The 20,841-nt window shown below is 29.6% G+C and overlaps 4 protein-coding genes, 1 long non-coding RNA gene and 1 pseudogene across 5 annotated transcripts in view; 3 read left to right on the plus strand and 3 right to left on the minus strand.

Moving 5' to 3' along the window:
* LOC149894968 (NACHT, LRR and PYD domains-containing protein 3-like) overlaps positions 1–6,404 on the minus strand; it is a 21,536-nt gene extending 15,132 nt beyond the window's left edge. The window contains exon 1 of the mRNA XM_090076767.1: positions 6,179–6,404. The gene's annotated coding sequence lies outside the window, so the exon portion shown is untranslated. The remainder of the gene's footprint in view (positions 1–6,178) is intronic.
* The window catches only part of LOC149894961 (uncharacterized), a 273,741-nt pseudogene that overhangs the window by 161,840 nt on the left and 91,060 nt on the right, over positions 1–20,841 (plus strand).
* LOC145182165 (uncharacterized) overlaps positions 1–20,841 on the minus strand; it is a 233,601-nt gene that overhangs the window by 95,857 nt on the left and 116,903 nt on the right. The gene's annotated exons all lie outside the window — the stretch shown is intronic.
* The window catches only part of LOC149894967 (uncharacterized), a 195,445-nt gene that overhangs the window by 52,642 nt on the left and 121,962 nt on the right, over positions 1–20,841 (plus strand). The gene's annotated exons all lie outside the window — the stretch shown is intronic.
* On the plus strand, positions 5,065–18,765 carry LOC149894969 (NACHT, LRR and PYD domains-containing protein 3-like). Its single transcript, XM_090076765.1, has 6 exons — positions 5,065–5,190; positions 7,930–9,264; positions 9,371–9,415; positions 11,468–11,500; positions 11,901–11,933; positions 18,194–18,765. Exons 2-6 carry the CDS (start codon positions 7,932–7,934, stop codon positions 18,703–18,705), a joined length of 1,956 nt encoding a protein of 651 aa, XP_089932891.1. The 5' UTR covers positions 5,065–5,190; positions 7,930–7,931; the 3' UTR covers positions 18,706–18,765.
* Positions 12,137–20,841, minus strand: part of LOC145181927 (uncharacterized) — an 18,283-nt gene continuing 9,578 nt past the window's right edge. Inside the window, exons 4-5 of the long non-coding RNA XR_016449255.1 lie at positions 15,222–15,419; positions 12,137–15,076 (exon numbers count right to left, since the gene is read on the minus strand). This is a non-coding gene — a long non-coding RNA (uncharacterized LOC145181927). The remainder of the gene's footprint in view (positions 15,077–15,221; positions 15,420–20,841) is intronic.

Here is a 20,841-nt window from a genome sequence, read left to right on the forward strand (position 1 = left end):
AGTTTATGCATGTAAAGATGGCTTACTTATAATATATATGTATTTCATTACAAATTCTGGTTTTTATTAACGATATAACAATGGCGCTGCGAGTAGGGTCTGAGTTGACTTTAGATGACCCAGACAATGCGGAAGCATGGATTAGGTGCTTTGCAGCCTCCGCACGTTCCAAGAAATTAAAAGATGAGATAAACGATTCTTACGAGATAACAGACTTATTTCTGGCAAAAGCAGGCATTGAAGCAGTAAAAAAGATTTCCCTTATGGTATATCCAAGAGAGTTAGAAAATATGATATTCGATGATATTAAAACTGTTATTATGGCCCATTTGAGGCCTCAGAAACGTTTAATTATCGCTGAAAGAGTTAGATTTTTAGCATCAAAACAACAAAACAATGAAAACATTGTAGCATATGCACAAAGACTACGCGAAGCTTCACGCTTTTGCAACTTCGAAAAATTGGGAAAAGATGGCCAAAGTGCGGAAGATGATTTAGTTCAAATGAGATTGATTGATGGCCTCCAGTCTCCTGATCAGAGAATTAAAGCCCTAGAAATGTTACAAAGTGGAGATTCGCCTAAATTAGGAGCATGTATTGATTTTATCAGACAACTGGAGCAAATATCATGTTTTAATATACAAAACAACATTGGAAGCAACATAGACATACCTTTAGTTAATCATATTGATAAAAACAAAGAAAAAACATTTAAATGCAAATATTGTGGCCTTCACCACCCACCTAGGAAATGCCCAGCATTTGGAAAAAATTGCACAAAATGTGGAAAGTTTAACCATTTTAAAAACGTATGCAGAACAAACACTAAGTATGAAAAAACAGTAGAGGAAATAGAGAACGATGATACTACTGTATACTCCATTAACATGAATGGTACAAATTCAGAGATTAATGTAAAAATAAACGATTATAATATGAAGATGCAAGTTGACACAGGGAGTCAAGTCACAATCATTCCAAAGAATTTTTGGGAACTTATATCTAGACCGAAGCTACAAAAATGCTATCTTCGTCTGAAACAGTTTGATGGTACAATCATAAAAGTCCTAGGTGAATTTGAGGCAACTTTGGAAACTGAATCAAAAATGGATATAGTACGAATTATCGTTGCAGATTGTAATAAAAATCATGGCCTAATTGGTATGGATGTATTAAATATCAATGTTACAAAATTAATTAATAGTATAGACCCTATTGTTCATGGGCGTTTAATTAATTACAAAGCTAATATTCTGTTAAAAAACGGCATACAACCAACTTATTTCGAATCACGACCCCTCCCTATTCACATTAAACCACTAGTGATAGATAAACTGAATGAGATGATACAACAAGGTTTGCTCCAAAGGGTCCCTCCTGGTGGAAGCAAATGGGCATCACCACTTGTGGTTGTAAGAAAAACAGATGGAGACTTACGTATATGCGCAGACTATAAAATAGGGGTTAATCAAAAAATATGCTCAGACTCATATCCTGTCCCCAATATTGAGACGGTATTCCATAAAATGGTGGGAATGAAATATTTCGCTAAAATCGACCTAAAGGGAGCTTATCATCAAATTGAGTTGGATAAAGAGGCACAAGAAATAACTACAATTAATACCCCTATCGGACTATTAAGATGGACATGTTTACCCTTTGGAATAAAAACAGCGAGTGCAATTTTTCAGAGAGCGATAGAATCTGTTGTAGGTGATCTAATCCCTAACATGATTATATTCCAGGATGATATATGTGTTGGTGCGGAAAATGCTGAAGAACTTAAATCGAATTTGAATAAGATTTTGAGCAAATTGAAGAAATCTGGAATGAGCATAAATACAAGAAAATCAGTGAATGAAGCGAAATGTCTTTCATTCTTAGGATACGAACTGTCAGAAAAGGGAGTTACCCCAGATCGTAATCTAGTCAGCAAAATACTCGGAATAAACCCTCCTAAGGATAAAAAGGAACTTGAGTCGTTCATAGGACTAGTAAACTTTTATGGCCGACATATACAAAAATATGCTGAAAAAATTATGCCTTTAAACAATTTAAGAAAGAAAGGGGTTATATTCGAATGGAAAAAGGAACATCAAGATGCATTTGAATTGCTAAAAAGGAACCTTAGCGAAGAGCCTGTAGTAAAGGTTTATGACATCAACCAAGATCTGGAATTGACCACCGATGCCAGCGAAAAAGCTATATCTGGAATACTTTCACAAAATGGCCATCCTGTATTGTATCTCTCGCGAACTTTATCAGACGCTGAGACAAGATATTCTAATATTGAAAGAGAAGCTTTGGCTATTGTATGGTCTACTCACAGGGCTAGGCATTTTTTGTTGGGTAGAAAATTCAAACTAATATCCGATCACAGGCCACTAGAATTTATATTTGATGGTAATAAAGAACTGCCCAAAGTCACATCCGCTAGAATTTTAAGATGGGCCATACAAATGATGGCATTCGATTACGAAATAAACTATAAGAAGGGAGAAAATATTCCTCATGCTGATGCCTTATCAAGATTGTCTTTTCTATCACAAGATGAAGAGAAGGACCAAGGGACATTTATACACTTAGTCGAGTCAGATATTGTTAACCTTGATCAAATAATGAAAGAAACGGAAAATGATAGAGTATTGATGGACATCAAAACCAGAATAAGCAAAAATAATTGGGGCAGATGCTCTGTAACAGAAAGACCTTATAAATCTATTAGGAATAAACTGACTATCGAAAAAGGAATCATATGTAATGGAGATCTCATTATACCTCCTCGAACGATGAGAAAGATGTTCATCAAATCGGTCCATGATGACATACATTGTGGCACAATGCAAACGCGATGTCGATTAAAGTTGGAAGCCTGGTGGCCTGGCTACTGTCAAGATGTTGAAGAATACGTAAAAAACTGTGAAAAATGTGCTGAAATAAAAGTGAAGAAGGAGAGGACATTACACACATGGCCAAATGAAAGTAAACCTTGGTCTAGAGTACATATGGATCATGCCCATATGCAGGGCATAGGACTGTTTTTAATTTTAGTAGACTCCTTTTCTGGATGGCCGGAAGTAATTAAGGTAAATAACCGTGAAGCTGCCACAGTGAAGGCAGTACTACAAAATGTCTTTTCGAGAAATGGAGTTCCGGAAGTTTTGGTCTCTGACAATGCTGCCGAATTTCATGATACCACCTTGCAGCAGTGGCTAAAGAAAATAGGTTGTTTGCCGTATAAAACCCCGCCATACCACCCTCAATCTAATGGAGCGGCTGAAAGAATGGTAGAGACTGTAAAGATGGGGTTAAAAGCGTATTCACCAGATAAAGGTTCATTATGTGGATATTTAAGCAGAATGCTTTTAAGCTATAGGACAATACCCCATGCAGGGAGATCAAGAAGTCCTTCCGAGATGATGGGGAGACAGCTAAGATCTCCTCTCACTATGAGTTTTGAAAGTGGAACACCATTATGGTATCGACAAAAACCAGATTCCAAACCTGAACTTGCTGCATTCATATCTCAGGCTGGTCTTAACACTGCAATCATTTTGAGGAATAACTCCTCCGGAACATTAGCACACTGTGATCAAATAAACAAACGCCTAAATGAACCTAACACACCTATGAATAATGGAGACGCTATACATGATGATCCCATCAACAATGAGAAACTCGATCTTTCCAATAGTGATAGATCTGATATACATAATATACCTGAAATACCTGTAACTAAGGAAGAACATATCCAGAATCGAAGAACTACACGGTCGACGAGGGGACGAAAGCCGATACGTTTCCGGGATGTGAAGCCGTAGAGCTTAATTATATGCGGACGAGTAGGAACAAGTTTTATGTACATACGTGGCGTTTTTAAGAAGTTGAGTTTATGCATGTAAAGATGGCTTACTTATAATATATATGTATTTCATTACAAATTCTGGTTTTTATTAACGATATAACAGTTATTTAACTTTATAACCACACAGTTAGAAGCTGTATTGCAAATGTTTCTTGGCATATCAGATTGATTTACTTTATCAGGAAAAATTGCTGACAATTCGTGTTACAAATTGAAACCTTTTTAAAATTGAATTTAAATGATTTTGAAATATTATACTTGCTTGAAACATCTGTTTTGCTTGAAACATCTGTTTTGCTTGAAACATCTGTTTTGCTTGAAACATTTTCTTTGCTATCATAGATAATGTTAATTTACAGTTTTATTTAAATTAAAGTAACAATTTATAAGGGTTCTTTTGTAATAAATATGCTCATTAGATAAATCATTTGGGTATGAGAAAGAAACACTTAAGAAGCCTTCTCCTGATGTCATAGCAGGTAAATTTTTTAAATCAATATAAAGTTTTGTGTCAATATCCAACTTGTTAAAACTTGTTGCAACTGTTAGCACTCATGTTCTTGCTTTTCTCTCATCAATTACAGAATTAATCTCAACTGTATTATTTTGCTGGCCTAAGATTTTGAAACAGCTAATGAGAAGATTTCACAACTGAATTTTTTTTTAGGTTTTAGATTTAGTGATTAAGTCATTTAGTTCTTGTAATTAAGCAAGTCTCTTCTCACTTTTTGGCTTCATTGAAAAAATAATTAAAGGTGATTTGTAAAAGTTATGTTATGTTTTGCTGAAGTGTTTGTTCCTGTAAATAGTTTAATGTTTCATGGAAAACAAATCTTGAACTGCCACGCTATAGTGCATTTTTAATTGCAAAATGAACTGATAAATACGTATTGTTTGGGGAAATCAAACAATTCTAAATAATCTTAATCAGCAACATAACCTAGCCTTTCAGAGTTTCCTGATATTTACATCATTAATGCATCCTGTTAAGACTCACAAATTTTAAGTATTTATATGTTTTTGGGATCAAAATTAAATTTCTCTCTTTTTTCAATGTCATGACATTTTTGACTGTACTTAGCTATTCTTGAGTGTTAAAAACTCAATAATGAAGTCAGAAATGACAGATTTTATGTACAACCTGGTTTTCTTAAGCTTATATTGTTCAATTTAAAAATCAAATTTAGTTTCATCATCATGCAATATTTATCTCAACATTGATCTGGAACAGTACATCTTAGTTGTGATTTCATGTACCTGATACAGTCTTGCTGGTAGAATCCTTTTTGTTAAAAAAACCTCTGACATCATCCAATTGTTGATAGGTATTTGTTACATTCAGTTAAATATATGGTTTTTTTTATTATTTGTTTTAAAAATGCAGAAATGTAATATTTATTGTAAATACACATTACAAATAATATGGGTTTGATGAAAGGATAGGAACATGGAAAAGCCACTTGTTTGTTAAAAAGTTGTCTTTCAGGAGTAATTGGAGCAATTTTTAAATTGTGCATTTTTAGCCTTAGACAGTTAAAAATTAGCTGTATAGAAGTAATTTTAGGAAATGTCAGTTTTATAGGAAGTTAAATAAATTTCAAGTTTTTTGCTAATTAAAAAGGTAAATTTGCTAATTATAATTAAAATAGTTCAGCTTTTTTTTTAGAGAAAATTAAGATATTTCTTCATTTTACTATAAATATTATCTAATTATATTTATCTTGAATTTGTAGAGAAAAAGGTTTTCGTCTGAAAAATATTTCCCTATAAAATAAAGGACATTTGGGTAAAATGAGCAATAACTTCTGCTCCATTGATATTGTTGAACCTCATCCGGACAATATATTAATAATTCTCATCAATATTGGGCATTCTTTCTGCTTCAAGTTTTTTTTACAGTTTTTCATGTGTTTAAGCTGTATATAAGCTGTATATAATAAGCTTGAGTGATAAAAATACAAGTGTTGCTTGGTCAGTACTGTTGTGCAATATTTTGGTACTCACTAAATAGATAGACTTTAATAGGTGCTGTTGCATGGTATATTAGTATTGGTTGTAGTGCACCACTTTAGTATCAGACTGAATTTTAAAAAGCAATTTTTACTTCATTAGGATTGAGTAGCCTTTTTTAAAGATGATGATTCTTCTAAATACTTACAATACCTGTTATCATTTGTGAAAACATATCATATCAAAATCTTTAAATTGCCTGAATAACAAATAAAAATAAATACTTGCATTTATCTCACTAATAACTATCAATAACTAAAAAAATAACATTACATGACCACTGCTATTATTCTGTCAAAATACCTGCTGTAGAATTATTCTTGCTTATTGAACCATATTCCTCTTTTAAAGCTGCTCACTACAATATTTCTTCTTGCTTCTAATATGTCTCGCACCTTTCTCACATCTTCACACCTTTAAATTGAATTAAACTTGCTTCCTTGAAAGTCAAGTTTTTTGGGATTTTGAATGCAGAGAGTTTTTCCAGTTTTGATGTATCTCCATATTCAATATATAATTTATTTAATAAATATATAATAAAAAAAGCCAAAAGTAAATTACCCATAACTATTAATGTTATTTATTTTTACTATTGAAAAGGATATCTAGTCGTCAATTAACAAAACATGAAGAAATTCATAATTAAAACTTGTTTAGATGACATTTTTAGGTGATTCATGTTAAAAATTATGTATTAAAAGTTCCACTTGTAATTTTCAATAGAACATTTTGATCAACAATTAATGTCCCAAAATAAAAAAAAAGTTGGGTCATTTTTGCTCCATATATCCATAGCTTTTAGTGAATATTTTAAAAAAACATTGGATTTGCAAAGCATATCTACTGTATGCATAGCCTTTAGAAGGTTATTTTTGAATCTCTTGAGTAAAAGTGTGCAGGAGAAGCAAATTTTAGGAAATTTACCTTATGATAGGTGATCTATTGCAATTACATCAGTATCTGCTGTTAATATGCAATATGCCATTACCTCAGTATACAATATGCATTATGTTATTACATTAAGTAAGTTAAATTAGCAATAAGGGTATGCAATGTTTAAAGGTTACCCACAAAGTTTTGTTATTGTTATTATTATTATTATTACTATTACTATTATTACTATTATTATTATTATTATTTTTATTATTATTATTATTATTATTATTATTATTATTATTATTATTATTATTATTATTATTGTTATTGTTATTATTATTATTATTATTATTATTATTATTATTATTATTATTATTGTTGTTGTTATTGTTATTATTATTATTATTATTATTATTATTATTATTATTATTATTATTATTATTATTGTTGTTGTTATTATTATTATTATTATTATTATTATTATTATTATTATTATTATTATTATTATTGTTGTTGTTGTTGTTATTGTTATTATTATTATTATTATTATTATTATTATTATTATTATTATTATTGTTATTGTTATTATTATTATTATTATTATTATTATTATTATTATTATTATTATTATTATTATTATTATTATTATTATTACTATTATTATTATTATTATTATTATTATTATTATTATTATTATCATTATTATTATTATTAATAATATTATTATGATTATTATTAATACATTTTCTTAAGTGAATTATAGTTTTTTTTAAATATAAAACTTTAATAATATAAAACTGTAATACAAGATAGAAATCTGCAATTTTAAAGTTAAAGAGTTTTAATAACAGTGTTAGTCAAGTTTTAGTTAAGTTTAAGTCTTAATAACAGTGCAAAAAAAAAAAAAAAAAATTTGCATAATAAAAATGGAAAATAAAATGAGATTGTATCAGAAAAGAGCAACACAAAAGTAAGCTGATTAAATGGAAAGACATGGTATTTACAATGTAAACAATTGTTTATTATGTTGTTTGTGTATTTTTAAATATTGTGTACTATTAATTATATTATTAGTAATTGTATTAGAAATCCACCATAAGTTATTTTGACATTTTGACTTTTACTTTTGTTATTCTAAACTTGTACCAACTACTTTTTTTATATTTATGTTTTTTAAGAAATGCGTGGAGCATTGAAGAAGTTTTATAAAACAACTTATGGAAAAATGGATCAACTTGAGCACAATGTAATAAGTCCCACTAATGTTGATCTTTTAAACAAGTTTGTAGAAATGACAGTAGTTGATGCAAATGATACAGAGAGAGATACTTTAAATATTGCTGAGCTAGAGTTGTTCCTTCACAAACAAACAACTTACAAACCAATTGAGTTTTATGAAGTATTCTCAAAAGAACTACCTCTACTCTTGCTTTGTGGTATTGCTGGAATTGGAAAAACTTGTTTGCTCAGAAAATGCTTACTTGACTGGGCCAGTAATACCTTATGGGAAAAAGTCGATCTTGTTATTTATCTTGAATGCAGAAAGTTAAACCTATATCAAAATATCATAAGCATAAACGATTTGGTAAAAGTTTTCTACAAAAATGTTTTTAAAGAATGCGAAGTTTATGAACACTTTTCAATGTTGTTTGTGATAGATGGGCTGGATGAGTTTGCTTATTTGGATGAACTAATAAATCACAATCCTCAAAATCCAAGCAATCATCCCATTGTTAATGTGTTAGCAGATGTTTTGGACTTTGAAAAGTACAAATGCATTGTTGCTGGAAGAGTAGGAGCTATATTAAAATATAAAAATAAAATGACAGAATGTAGAGAGAAGTTAATCATTCAAGTAATGGGTTTTAATGACCTTGGAATAAAGGAGTATGTAAAAAGAGTTGGAAATGCAAAAAAAGCCATAAAAGATGTTCTTAAGTCATCTCACATTGCTAAAGCAATGGCATCTGTCCCTTTTTATTTATCAGCAATGTGTACAGTTATTGGTTCATCCATACTCAGTGGTGCTCATTCATTTTTGAGTACAACGGAGTTATATTGCTGTATATTTGTATACTTTTTGCAAAAGCATATAAACAGAAACAATGAACCAGTTTATAAGTTGATGGAAAAGGAGAGTAGCAAGCAATACATTTTAAAAGTTTGTAAAGTTGCTTGGCATTTGTTTAATGAAAATAAGGTTGTTTTTTCTCAAAATGAAATTGAAATAATTGTTGATGACATTGAAAAAACTGCAATTGGTGATTTGGGTTTCATTGAAAAAGTTGGATCACAGCTTGGTTATCAGTATCAGTCTGTTCACCTGACTTTGATGGAATTTTGTGCTTCAATACATGCACACATTAATTTGAGTCTTGAGGAGATTATTAGAAATAAAAAATTGCAAAGCTGCTTACCAATGATCTGTGGACTGAAAAATGAAAATGGAGGACCTTTTTTGAGATTGCTTGCTGACTTGAAAACTTCAAAGAAGGAAAGTAGCTCCATGCTTGGTAATTTCATGAAAAGTATTAAAGAAACTTAGAATCACTTTTTGAATCACTTTGTTGTTGAAATATTTGAGTTGCAATTAATAGTGAAACCTCTTATCTTTTCCAGACGAAAAAGAAAAAGAACAAAATTTGTTGCTTAATGCTGTGCTTGGTAAGTATATTATTCAAGATAAAGAATTGTAAACTTACTTTTAAATATGCTGATTGGTCTACCTTAAATTAAGAATGAAATTGAGTTAAGTTTTTTGTTGAAGTTAAAGAACTTTGAACTTTGTGCTTTTAAATACGCTGTCTCTGTTAAATTAAAAATATCAATTGACTGAAAAATAAGCAACAAAAGAATGATGGCCACCAAAAACTTGTAATATTTAAAATAGGTGATAGACCAAACCTATGCAAGTCAATATTGATTAATTTTGATATTATAATGGGCGCTAAGTTATTTAATATTTAAAAATCGTTTCTCATAGAATATTAATAATAATATTTATTATAATGATAACAATAATATAATAATAATAATAATAATAATAATAATAATAATAATAATAATAATAATAATAATAATAATAATAATAATAATAATAATAATATAAATAATAATGATAATAATAATAATAACAATAATAATAATAATAATAATAATAATAATAATAATAATAATAATAATAATAATAATAATAATAATAATAATAATAATAATAATAATAATATAAATAATAGTAATAATAATAATAATATAAATAATAATAATAATAATAATAATAATAATAATAATAATAATAATAATAATGATAATAATGATAATAATAATAATAATAATAATAATAATAATAATAATAATAATAATAATAATAATATAAATAATAGTAATAATAATAATAATATAAATAATAATAATAATAATAATAATAATAATAATAATAATAATAATAATAATAATAATGATAATAATGATAATAGTAATTTGTCTTTTTTTCTATCTGCAGCTCAATATTTCTAGAAGAGCATCCTAAATATTTTTTACTTGATCTTTAAAATCATGAAAAAGCTCTAAAGGCTTTATATTTTTCATATTTAGTTGAACAAGTGCATTTAGCTCAATCTTCAGTTAGGAAAGGTTAAGTTTCATGAGTTGAAAGTCGAAATTTCTTTTACAAGTACAAATAACGTCTTCCAAAAAGAAGCAGGACACTGCCATAAAATTAACTTGATGTAATTAACTAAAATGATAACGATAATATTAGTAATAATAATGATAGTCATAATAATCATAAAAGCAATAGTAAAGTACAACTTTACTATTGGTGTTAAACAACTTTCTTGTTTCATTTTTCTTCTTGTCAATAAATATGAAAACCTTCTAAATACATTTCATTTTTGTAAATTGAAAAGTATCCGTTTTTTTGCTTCTATATTCGAAATTCTATTTCAAAAAAAAAAAGATAAATTTAATAATTTTGAAAAAGTTTATAGAAGTTCTATAGAACTTTTTTTCCTGGGTAGGTGCGATGTTATGAAAGCCCAACTTTAAAAGATCGTATTTCAAATCCTCATTTATAATTCAAAATCGTTAAATTATTGCTATGATAATAATCAATATTTAACGAATTTTTTTTTTTCTACTATTAACGTTATTTTGAATTTTAAACAATAATTTAAACATTAACATAATTGAAAATAGTAAAATGGATTATTATGAAAAAAGACTGGGTAATCAGTCAGAAGTTATTATGGTTATAACTAATAAGATAGAATATTTATTTTATGATAAAAGGCTTATAGAAAGGCTTATAGAAGTCTTTTTCTGTGGAAAAAGACTTCTATAAGCTTTTTAGAGGCAGGTAAGGTTTTAAAGTTTTTTTATCATTTTTGACCATAACAAAAATATCAACTCTGACTTCAATTTCATTACAAGACCATAACAACTCTGACTTTAATTTCATTACAAGACCATAACAACTCTGACTTTAATTTCATTACAAGACCATAACAAAAAAAATATGGGAAAAAGTTTGGGTTCCTTATATTTAAGGAATGAGTATTTACTGTTTTTGCCAAAAAAGTCAATTTCACTTTTTTAAAATTTGCAAGGCACAAGATAAACGATTTAAGATTGTTTTTCCTCCCCTTCTTTCTTTTTTCATTAAACAAGAGGTTTTTTCTAAAAAAGAATTTCATATGTTGCCCTTTTTTTTTTTAGCCCTGGTACCAAAAAAGTTTGGGTTCCCTGATGGTAAGACATATATTTCAATTTGTTTGTTGCAATTTTCACATGATCAATCCATTTAAAATAGGGTTGCTTTTTTTTTTGATAAAATTTTTTCGATTCGTTCACTCGCCACAAATTTAAAATAATTAATGAATTCGACTACTTTTCTTCTCTCATTTGCAAAATACAATTGAGCATTTCCAGCTAAAAATGATCTACTTTTTATAAAAACACGGGAAGAATTTTTTTTTGAAGAAAGTTTCAATAGCTGAAAGGAGAAAGTGAAAATTTTTATTACTTAAGTTTTTTTGGTCTGTTTTACGAATAAAATGATTCTCATATGACTTTTGGTATGTTATAAATATTTAGTATTTTACTAATTGTAGAGTAAATGGTGTAAATGTCAGTTGCGTTCGTTTTTTAGCCTTGTTACCAAAAAGTCAGAAAATATATTACGGTAAGAATTATTTTTTTATTTTAATTAATAATAACCAATCCATTTAAAATATTATTGCTTTATTTTCGAAAAAGTTTCTTCGAATTGTTCACTCGATTTAGTATTTTACTAATTGTAGTGTAAATGATTTTATTTGTCAGTTGCGTTCGTTATCGAGTTATATGGATTGTTTTGTTAGTTTTATTTGTAAGCCTCGTTTTGTTGTAAACTTTAAATTTTACTTAATTTTTTTTTTGTAGGTTTTTTGTTTTCAGTTTTCAGTTTCATCATTTTGTTAAATTGCTAGGAAATAGATATTAGTTATGAATTTGTTTGGTATCGATAAGTTAACAATATGTATTAGACAATAGAAAAATGATTATATTGAAAAAATTTCATTTTTCTAATAAGTTTGAAACTGTAAACATTAATTGAAGCATCGCTCGTGTGAGAAATAGAATCATCAATCACTTGTGTTTTACTTTACCAGCCTTCAAAAATCGCGTTCAGCCATTGATCAGTAGATCAACTCTTTAAACCACGCATTATATAGCAAATCAATATTTTGGTCTTTAAAATGAAAACTGTACATGCAGCAATTAAACAATTATAATAAAATTATTGGCATTACATAGAAGAACATTCATGTAACCATTATTCTTAAAATTATTACCGAATAATCGGCTACGTTTTGTAGTAATCGGTAATTTTGGTATAGGGTATAAGTGGCAAATAACAAACAAAATTTAAACTTAAACTGACATAAATCCTCAAGCAGTTAACCAATCCGACTGAAATTTTATCCAGAGTTTGGTGTGGCTATAGGCTACAATTACACCAGTTGTTAACAAACTATATAGAGTGGTTCTTATTCTACAGGTGTTTTTATTGGCGCACTATGGTGTCAAAATTTCACTCATTTTGAGCATTCAAATGAAATTATTTCCCGCGGATAAAATTAAAAGATTCCAAAACTTGCATCACAGGGTATCTTTATGACGCTATCACCCCATAGAAGTGGCGTTCTTGGGTCAGCTAGGTTAGCATTATCATGATCCATGATTACCGTGAGCTGAAAGAAAACTAAGCAACCCGTTTTCATAACATATCCATCCGTAAAATCATCAGCACCTGCTGACATTGACTTCATAAGTTTATAAAAAATAAATTGCGTTAGTCAAAACGCAGCAAAAAGCAAGCACTTAGAGCTATTAGAGCTCTAGCACCGCCTTAATTTCAACATCCGTTTTTAACATTTAATCGCTACATTCACCTCGGCTTTAAGTTCATAAAATTTCAGTTACAAAATATGTTCGATTTCGAATATTGCTAACAGAAAGCACCACTTGGAAAAATGGATTTTAGTTTCAAATTGATTGACAGGATAGGGTAGTAGCTCATCCTTTTCTTCTTCTCAGCGAAGTCTCTAGTTGTTTATTCACTTTTAAACAATTTCTTTCGATAAAAAAAAACTTTACCGCTTAAAGAAAACTAATCGCTGTCATACCTGCACTTTCGGTTTGTAAACGCTGTTTTTCGGAATGTTTGACAGCATGGTTTCAATATTTTTGCAAGGTGCTAATGACACATCTCATAAAAAAGCCAGTAGAAAATGAAGCATCAGGTAGCATATCACTTTAGCAACAGCTCAATAAATGTAACGGACTAAAGCAATATACGTGCTACAAAAAGGGACTCGTTCGGTAAAACCTTATCTGTAGATCAAGAAACGTCATTTTACATGTACTTTCTTTGTGTACTCTTTTATCAATTATTTAGCGTGAAACAAATCAGATTCGCTATCTTTTTCTCTTTTTTTTTTCTGTTGTCATCTTTTTTAGCTGTTCCACCCTGAGTCTGTTTTTCAACGAAGCCGGGTTTGGGGTGATGTTTCACCTCGAGTGCGGTTTTTCGTTGAAACTCGGGGTAGGTCACGTTTCACTTGGAGTGAGTGACTTTTTAATGCGAATTAATATCAACGTGTAAATAAACGTATCCGCTTATTTTTTACAATGTAAAATAATGAAATAGCACGCTATTAAATATAGTTGATATATATTATAATAGCGCCCTATTATACAGCTATTCACGAAAGTTTAAACGATTGCAGAATTTTCAGATCTAATCTTCGGTTTTTCTTGAATAAAAATCTAACGGAAATAGATATCAAAATAATTATTTTTCCAATATGGTAAAAAGGTTATTTGTTAATAGAATAAAAAAAAGTAGGTTTTGACTCATTACCTTTTACCCAGAAATTTCATTAAAAGGTAGGTGATACAAATTAAGAGGTTTCACAAAAATTTTAAACGATTTTATTTAGGATCAATTATTTGCTAATTAATTGAAAACTCCGCTGCGAAATTTTTTTTCGCAGCGAATTTATCAATTAATTAGCAGATAATTGAGTAGTTTTTCAATCAAAAAATTCATCACAACATCAGGCTTTTAATTCATTAAAAATCAACTTGAAATATTGTAAATTTAAATTAATTTCAATTGCGTGCAAATGGGTCGAAATCAGTTTCTAGTGACATCAAATGGCAAGTTGTTGGTATGGCGCGGACAAAAAATCACACAAACGTTCAAATAGGCAAAATACTTCACATTTCTAAATATTGTGTTAGAAAAACCATCAAAACCTGGGAACTTACCAAGGACGTCTCCGACATGCCTCGTACTTGGAGACCATCCAAACTCAGCAACCGTGACAAAAATGGTATATTCAGAATGAGCAGAGAAAACCCCAGACTCAGCTACAAAAAGCTAGCACAAATCTTCAATGAGTCAAAAAATAATCCAAAAGTTAGCAGAGAGCTCGTGAGACGAACATTGTTGGACAAAGGTATTGGAACGTACATAGCTGCTAGAAAACCTATTCTTTCTATCACGGATAAACGTAAACGACGAGTGTGGTCAAAAGAAAGGCTGGACTGGTCTGTAGAACAGTGGGCAAAAGTTATTTGGAGTGTTGAAGCTAATTTTCAAGTTGTAAACCTCAAGAGAAGAATCTATGTCAAAAGATTTGCAACTGATAAATATTCAGACAGGTTTTTGCAACATCGTCGACAAGGCGGTGGAGGTTCGGTTGGCATCTGGGGATGTTTTTCTCACAAAGGTATAGGCTTTTGTGAGCTGTATGAAGCCCGAATTAATCAATACACCTACAAGAACACATTGGAAACGTGTTTAGTTCCATCAATCAGACACTTGTATGGCAGAAGCAAGCAATTCATCTTTCAACAAGACGGGGCTTCAGCTCATACAGCACACTCAATCAAAGAATATTTTTTGAAAAAAAAATTTTACTGTGATGCTCTAGTGCCCTAGACCACCAGATCTCAACCCAATTGAAAATATTTGGTCTTGGATCGACAATCAACTGACATACCATGAAATTCAATCAACTCAGCATTTAAAGCAACTTTTGAATGAGTACTGGCTGAAGGTACCTCACGTGATGTGCATGAAATTAGTTGAATCAATGCATAAACGAGTTTATCTTTGCTATAAAAACAAAGGAGGACACTTTAAATATTAATTTCGCTTTTTTTTTCATTTTTTGTTCGAATGTTGCAATTCGTTTAAACTTTTGTGCTTTTTATTTTTCCTATAAGATTTTCTGTAATAGCTTCTTTCTAACTAAATATTAAAATTTTTATAATATGTTCATATTCGTTTTAAAGCTAATTACTTTTTCTTTAACAAATAAAAAAAATTAAGTCAATATCATTTTACAGTTTTTCTTTATTAAACAAAAACCAAACATACTTGATAAAAATTCTGCAATCGTTTAAACTTTCGTGAATAGCTGTATACAGCTAGCGCTATACACTTCCTGTATATAGCGCGAGTGATGTGCCCTAATAGAGGTGCACAGAGACTTCATGATGCCCGGGCTAAGCATCCAATTTATTAGATACCCTACCACACTTAAAAACCATTGATTGTTGTATGTTATAATTGAAAAATTAACAATAATAATATAAAAACTGCCTACGTACTTTTATATTTGATCACCCATACGCTTAAGTACGTTGTTTTTTGACCCCTTCCCTCCCCCTGTTAGCGTAAGTACTTTATGGACGACTCTTTATCAGGCTAATTTTTAGTATATTGAGCTTAAAAGTTTCCCTCCTCGGTAGAAAGTAACAATTCACCAAGAGCGCGTAAAGAATGCAGGCAATTACTGGAAGCTCCAATGTGGTCAAAAACTAATATGGTACTAAACTTGAGCATTTTCTTATCATAACTTTATTATTACATTAATTCAACTCTACATAAAAAGCACGCATGGACATATGTTTGTCCGACACATTGACATAAGTTTGTCATAATGTATATTTCATTTTGTTTAAAAACCTTAGAGAAAAAGCCTTTTGTTAAAGGGCATCGCCAATAAATATCTGTACTTTTAATAACTAATATATCACAAGTTTGTACCTTAATAATCAAAAATAATTTCATTTAATTTAAATCAGGAATCAAACCGTAACAAAAAAACATTAAAAAAAATCAGCAATCCAAAAAGACAATTTTTTTAAAAACTTTCAATATCCGCAAAAATAATTACTTTAAAAACTTTCAATATCCATACTTGGGGTGTGCGTGTCAAACTCGGGGTACCTACCCCGAGTTCGGCACCCCAAGCCCGGCTTCGTTTAAAAACCAAACTCGGGGTGGAACATAGCTTCTGATCTTAGTTTCTATACTTATTCAATATGTGGTCTCCTTTAGTCAGACTGACTACTTTTCTTATGATATTGATCTCAGTTTCAAAATGAAAAGTTTCGCTTCAAAATTTCATTTGTAAATAAAAAAGCTCAATTGAATTCTTCTGTATTTTGACTTTTTGGTTAACAGAAGCACACTCTTCTGTTGACCAAAAAAGTCGCTCTTATAGCACTAAATAGAGAGATAAGAATTGAAGTTAGAATTTGTTTATCATAATGCCAATGTTTCTCGATTTTAGCAAAAACAAGTATTTTTCATTTTTTTTTATTAAAAAAAAGTACAAAAACATCAATCGCTTTCCTATTTTTAAGAACTGTCTTGAGATGCTCTAAATATTTTCAGGAGAACTGAGAATATTACGAATATAAAGATTCTCAGGAGAACTAAGAATATTGAAAGCGTACCATGACAATTAGAACGAATAGAACGATTGCTAACTGCATTTCCACAGAACTTTGAAATTTTCCAAAAAACTAAAAAAGAGTGACGGTTTAAGTTGTATCAGAAAATTCGAACGTTGTTTCGAATTTTCAATTGCAACTAAAATTTAACTCCGGTGGAGTTTTCATAAAACTCTGTGAGCGAACGATCGATTTTCAAACGAGAGCTAAGCCGCAAGTGTTGAGTTTTTTCATGGATCGCTAACTTTTACTTTCATTTTCTTGCTAATAATTATTTCTGAGCGAGCGATGTGAAAGCAGTGATTAAGATTTTATTCTTATGTATAATGTAGTTGTTAGAATCAATTTTGAGCTTAATAATATATTATTATAAATATATCTGTATAAGTTGGGATTTAAGGGAAAAAATGATAAAAAGTTCAGTTAAAACAGTGACTTATTGTTTCTATGAGCAAAGTTGCAGACTTGAAAATTTTTTAGTTTTTTTTTGGTTTTATTAAAATGATTGTTTGATATTTTTTCCCTTCCAAACTAGTTTGAAAGTTTAAAAAAAGATACATTTCGTGCAAAAAATTTTAAAATATAATCTCCAACCGTTTTGACAATCTTCATTGACTGTTACCACTTTAAATTGACGTGCTTTCGTTTACTTTTTAATATTTTTTGTTGCTACAGCAAAGAAATAGAAAGCGAAATGTCTTTATCTCGTTTCAAAAGTAAATCATTCTGCATAAAATCTCTCGCGACTTTAAAAGCAATTAGCGCGTTTTTTTTTTTTTTTTTTTTTTTGATGCTTTTGAGCTAGCTTCTGATTGGCTTATTTGTTATTCGTATTTCTATTGGTTGTAGCGCGACCAAAGTTTGAAAACTTCCGTACGACAATTTTCAATAAATATTTTAATTCTGTATTTCGTAATTTATTTTTTTGTTTAACAAATATTTTTAAAATAAAAAGTATTTTTTGAAATTAATTTGTGATCTTTCGGATTGTTTTTTTTTGTTCGATTTACAAAATAATATGTTTGTTTTTTTGTTAACATGATATCGTGTTTTCAAAATGTTTAAAGTTGATTGTCTTGAATAATTATTGTTGCAAATAAATAAATATTAATAATATTAATATGTCGTTATTCTTCTTTTTCTAAGATCAATTGATTGATCGAAAGATGTTCATGAAATGCTTCTTTGAAGCGCAGGCTTCGATTACTGGTGATTTGAAAATTTCAATCGATAGACGATGGTGGGATATTGATATAGACGATGGAAAAACTGTTCATGAAGTTTCACTTGAGAAATATTTCATGGAGAGGTTTTCTGACGCAGGATGCAAGTTAAATGAATTAGTTGTTGATAAAAAGGTTTTATCTGAAGATGAGAAAGAACTTATTATTTTATGTTCGACCAACGTTTGTAGTGTCTACTTATATCATCCGGTGAAGATTGATGGATGGACACCGAAGCATAAGATTGAATATTTGTCGTTTGACTATGGTTTCATATCAAAGAACGACTTCAAAGGTTTTGTCCTTCCGTGGATTCGACTCGCTAAAGAATTAGATAGAGTTACACCTTACGATGACATATGTAAATGGCTTGGCGAGTTTTGTAACATCGAGTTGCTTGTATTTAGGAAGAAGAAAAATTGTTTAATATGTTAAATAAATAATAAATATAAATATGTAAAAGGTATATGTAATAGGGCGGGTCAAATTTTTTTTAAGAAGCAGCGTTTTGTGGGGGGTTCCTATATATGTGTATAGGATGTATACCAATTTTTAGGTCTGTGCTAGCCTCCGTAGGGGTCGCACACAAAATCTGATTTTTAAGCATTTTAAAGAAAAAGGGGTATAAGAAACTTTTATATGTAACTATTTTATAATTGTTTTATTTTATTTTATATAATTGTAATGATTTAGATATACTACAAAAATGTTCTACTAAAATACTGTTTAGATATTTTATTAGAATAGGGGATTCAAGATGTTTAAAAAGGATATAAGCTTTAAAATGCTTTCTGTTCATATATATTACCTTTTCTAAGCAAAAAAAAAAAACTTTTAGAAATATAAAAAAAAATAGAATGAAAACTTTTTATAGGCTACAAAAAAATGCATATTTTTATAAATGTCTTAATTCCATTGCGCTTTCCAATCAAATTTAGGCATTTTTCCCCTGGACTCCAACAGGTTTATTACACATTTGTGACGTTTTTCGTAGCCATATCTAGTTTCTGATGCCTTTGTGACTACTCCAACTATTCTTTCCATATTCTGACTATGACAAGGATACTTTGGGATACTTAATGGAGTGTCATTGGCTTTCAAAATATCTTCTTGAATAGTCATTCAGTAAAGATGGTGAATGAACTTCCTCGATGTCCCAATTTATTAATTCACAGTAATCTATGGCTCCAAGATTTAATGTTGTAGGAAGTTTGAAATGTCTATTGGATTCGCTAGTAAACCTGGATTTAAGTATCCTTTGAATGGCTTTAGTTCTAACTTGTTTTCTTTCATCACTTATCATCGTTAATAAAATGTTCTCTGGGTTAGCGAAATATGAGTTTTGCTTCAAAACTTGCTCCATTACTTCCTTATATTTTACATCAATAATTGCATTTTTAACTAGTTGAGCAATATACCAAAACTTTTGAGCACCATTGATTGCCAAATAATTTGATTTTATTTGGAACCATCCTGGTGCATAGCATTGCATAATTTTTGTAACCAAGTCAATAAGTTCTTTTGTTGGCTTTTCTGTAGAAATGTATAAGCGTAGAATACGATTTGCTCTTGTGAGCCACCGAGCATGATGAATGTTTCCGGGAGAATCTTTAGAGATTGCATTTGAAACATCTCCTGATTGAATAGATAAACAGATACTGTAAAGATATTTTTGATCTGAACTTAATTCACTAAAGATCTGGAATTAAATGAAAAGAACCATTCATTTTTTTGAAAGGAACCACTTCTAAATTAGTTAAGTCTTCTGTTATTTTTTTACCAATTTCTCCTTTAAATGATCAAGGGCCAGAAATCTTTCCATCAATCAACTCAAATACATGTTTAAAGGGAAGTTCATTCAAATGTAGTTGACAAATGAGCCACTGCACTGGTCTATCGAGTTCTGTTTCAACTAATTTTATCACTCCTCCAAATTTTCCAGTATTTGCTACAGTTGCATCACATAAGAGAGCATTTAAAGAACCGCTGCTGCCAGTTTCATACATTAGTAATGCAATAACAACTACACTTACATGTATCTTTTCGTGACCCTTATAATTGAATGAAGAATTATTAATGTACAAATATTTATTTAAATATATTAGAGTGTACATCTGCATTTCATCAAAGTACATCTGCATTTCTCTCTTTCTACTCCTAAATCATAACAGTTGCATGACCATATGTCAAACATGTTGTCAAAAGCTTTCGATTTGTCATAAAAATTAGCGTTTCTTCTAAGTCTTGAAGTTTTAAGTTGGATGCTTTTTCCATTCATCTACATACTTTTAAGAATACTCCCTCTGTTTCGATTGGTGGAAAACTGAATTTACGCCAAATATTTTCAATTTCAGTGGTTACTCATCTGTAACATTCATGAGCAGAGCTTGATCCTTTGCCTTTAGCATCTTCATTTCCACGAACATAATAGCAATATTTCACAACATCTTTTATTTCATCAATATTTCACGAAAATTTTTTTTTCTTTTAAAACAGGAAACGTGGAAAAAAACAGATTTTCATTTTTATTTGTAGTTTTTGTTGCGAATTTTTGTTGTTTATTAAAACTGA

This window comes from Hydra viridissima, unplaced genomic scaffold (assembly GCF_058129835.1).
Source record: "Hydra viridissima isolate aposymbiotic clone 2 unplaced genomic scaffold, HvirCarnegie_v1 scaffold_1, whole genome shotgun sequence".
Classification (NCBI taxonomy): Eukaryota; Metazoa; Cnidaria; class Hydrozoa; order Anthoathecata; family Hydridae; genus Hydra; species Hydra viridissima.

What these genes read in the sequence shown, in the direction of transcription:
- LOC149894969 (XM_090076765.1), top strand. Translation starts at nt 7,932, where the DNA reads ATGCGTGGAGCATTGAAGAAGTTTTATAAAACAACTTATGGAAAAATG. An exon ending in AAAGTTTGGGTTCCCTGATG is followed by an intron (nt 11,501 to 11,900) that starts GTAAGACATATA and finishes TTCGTTTTTTAG; the next exon opens with CCTTGTTACCAAAAAGTCAG. An exon ending in AAGTCAGAAAATATATTACG is followed by an intron (nt 11,934 to 18,193) that starts GTAAGAATTATT and finishes TCTTTTTCTAAG; the next exon opens with ATCAATTGATTGATCGAAAG.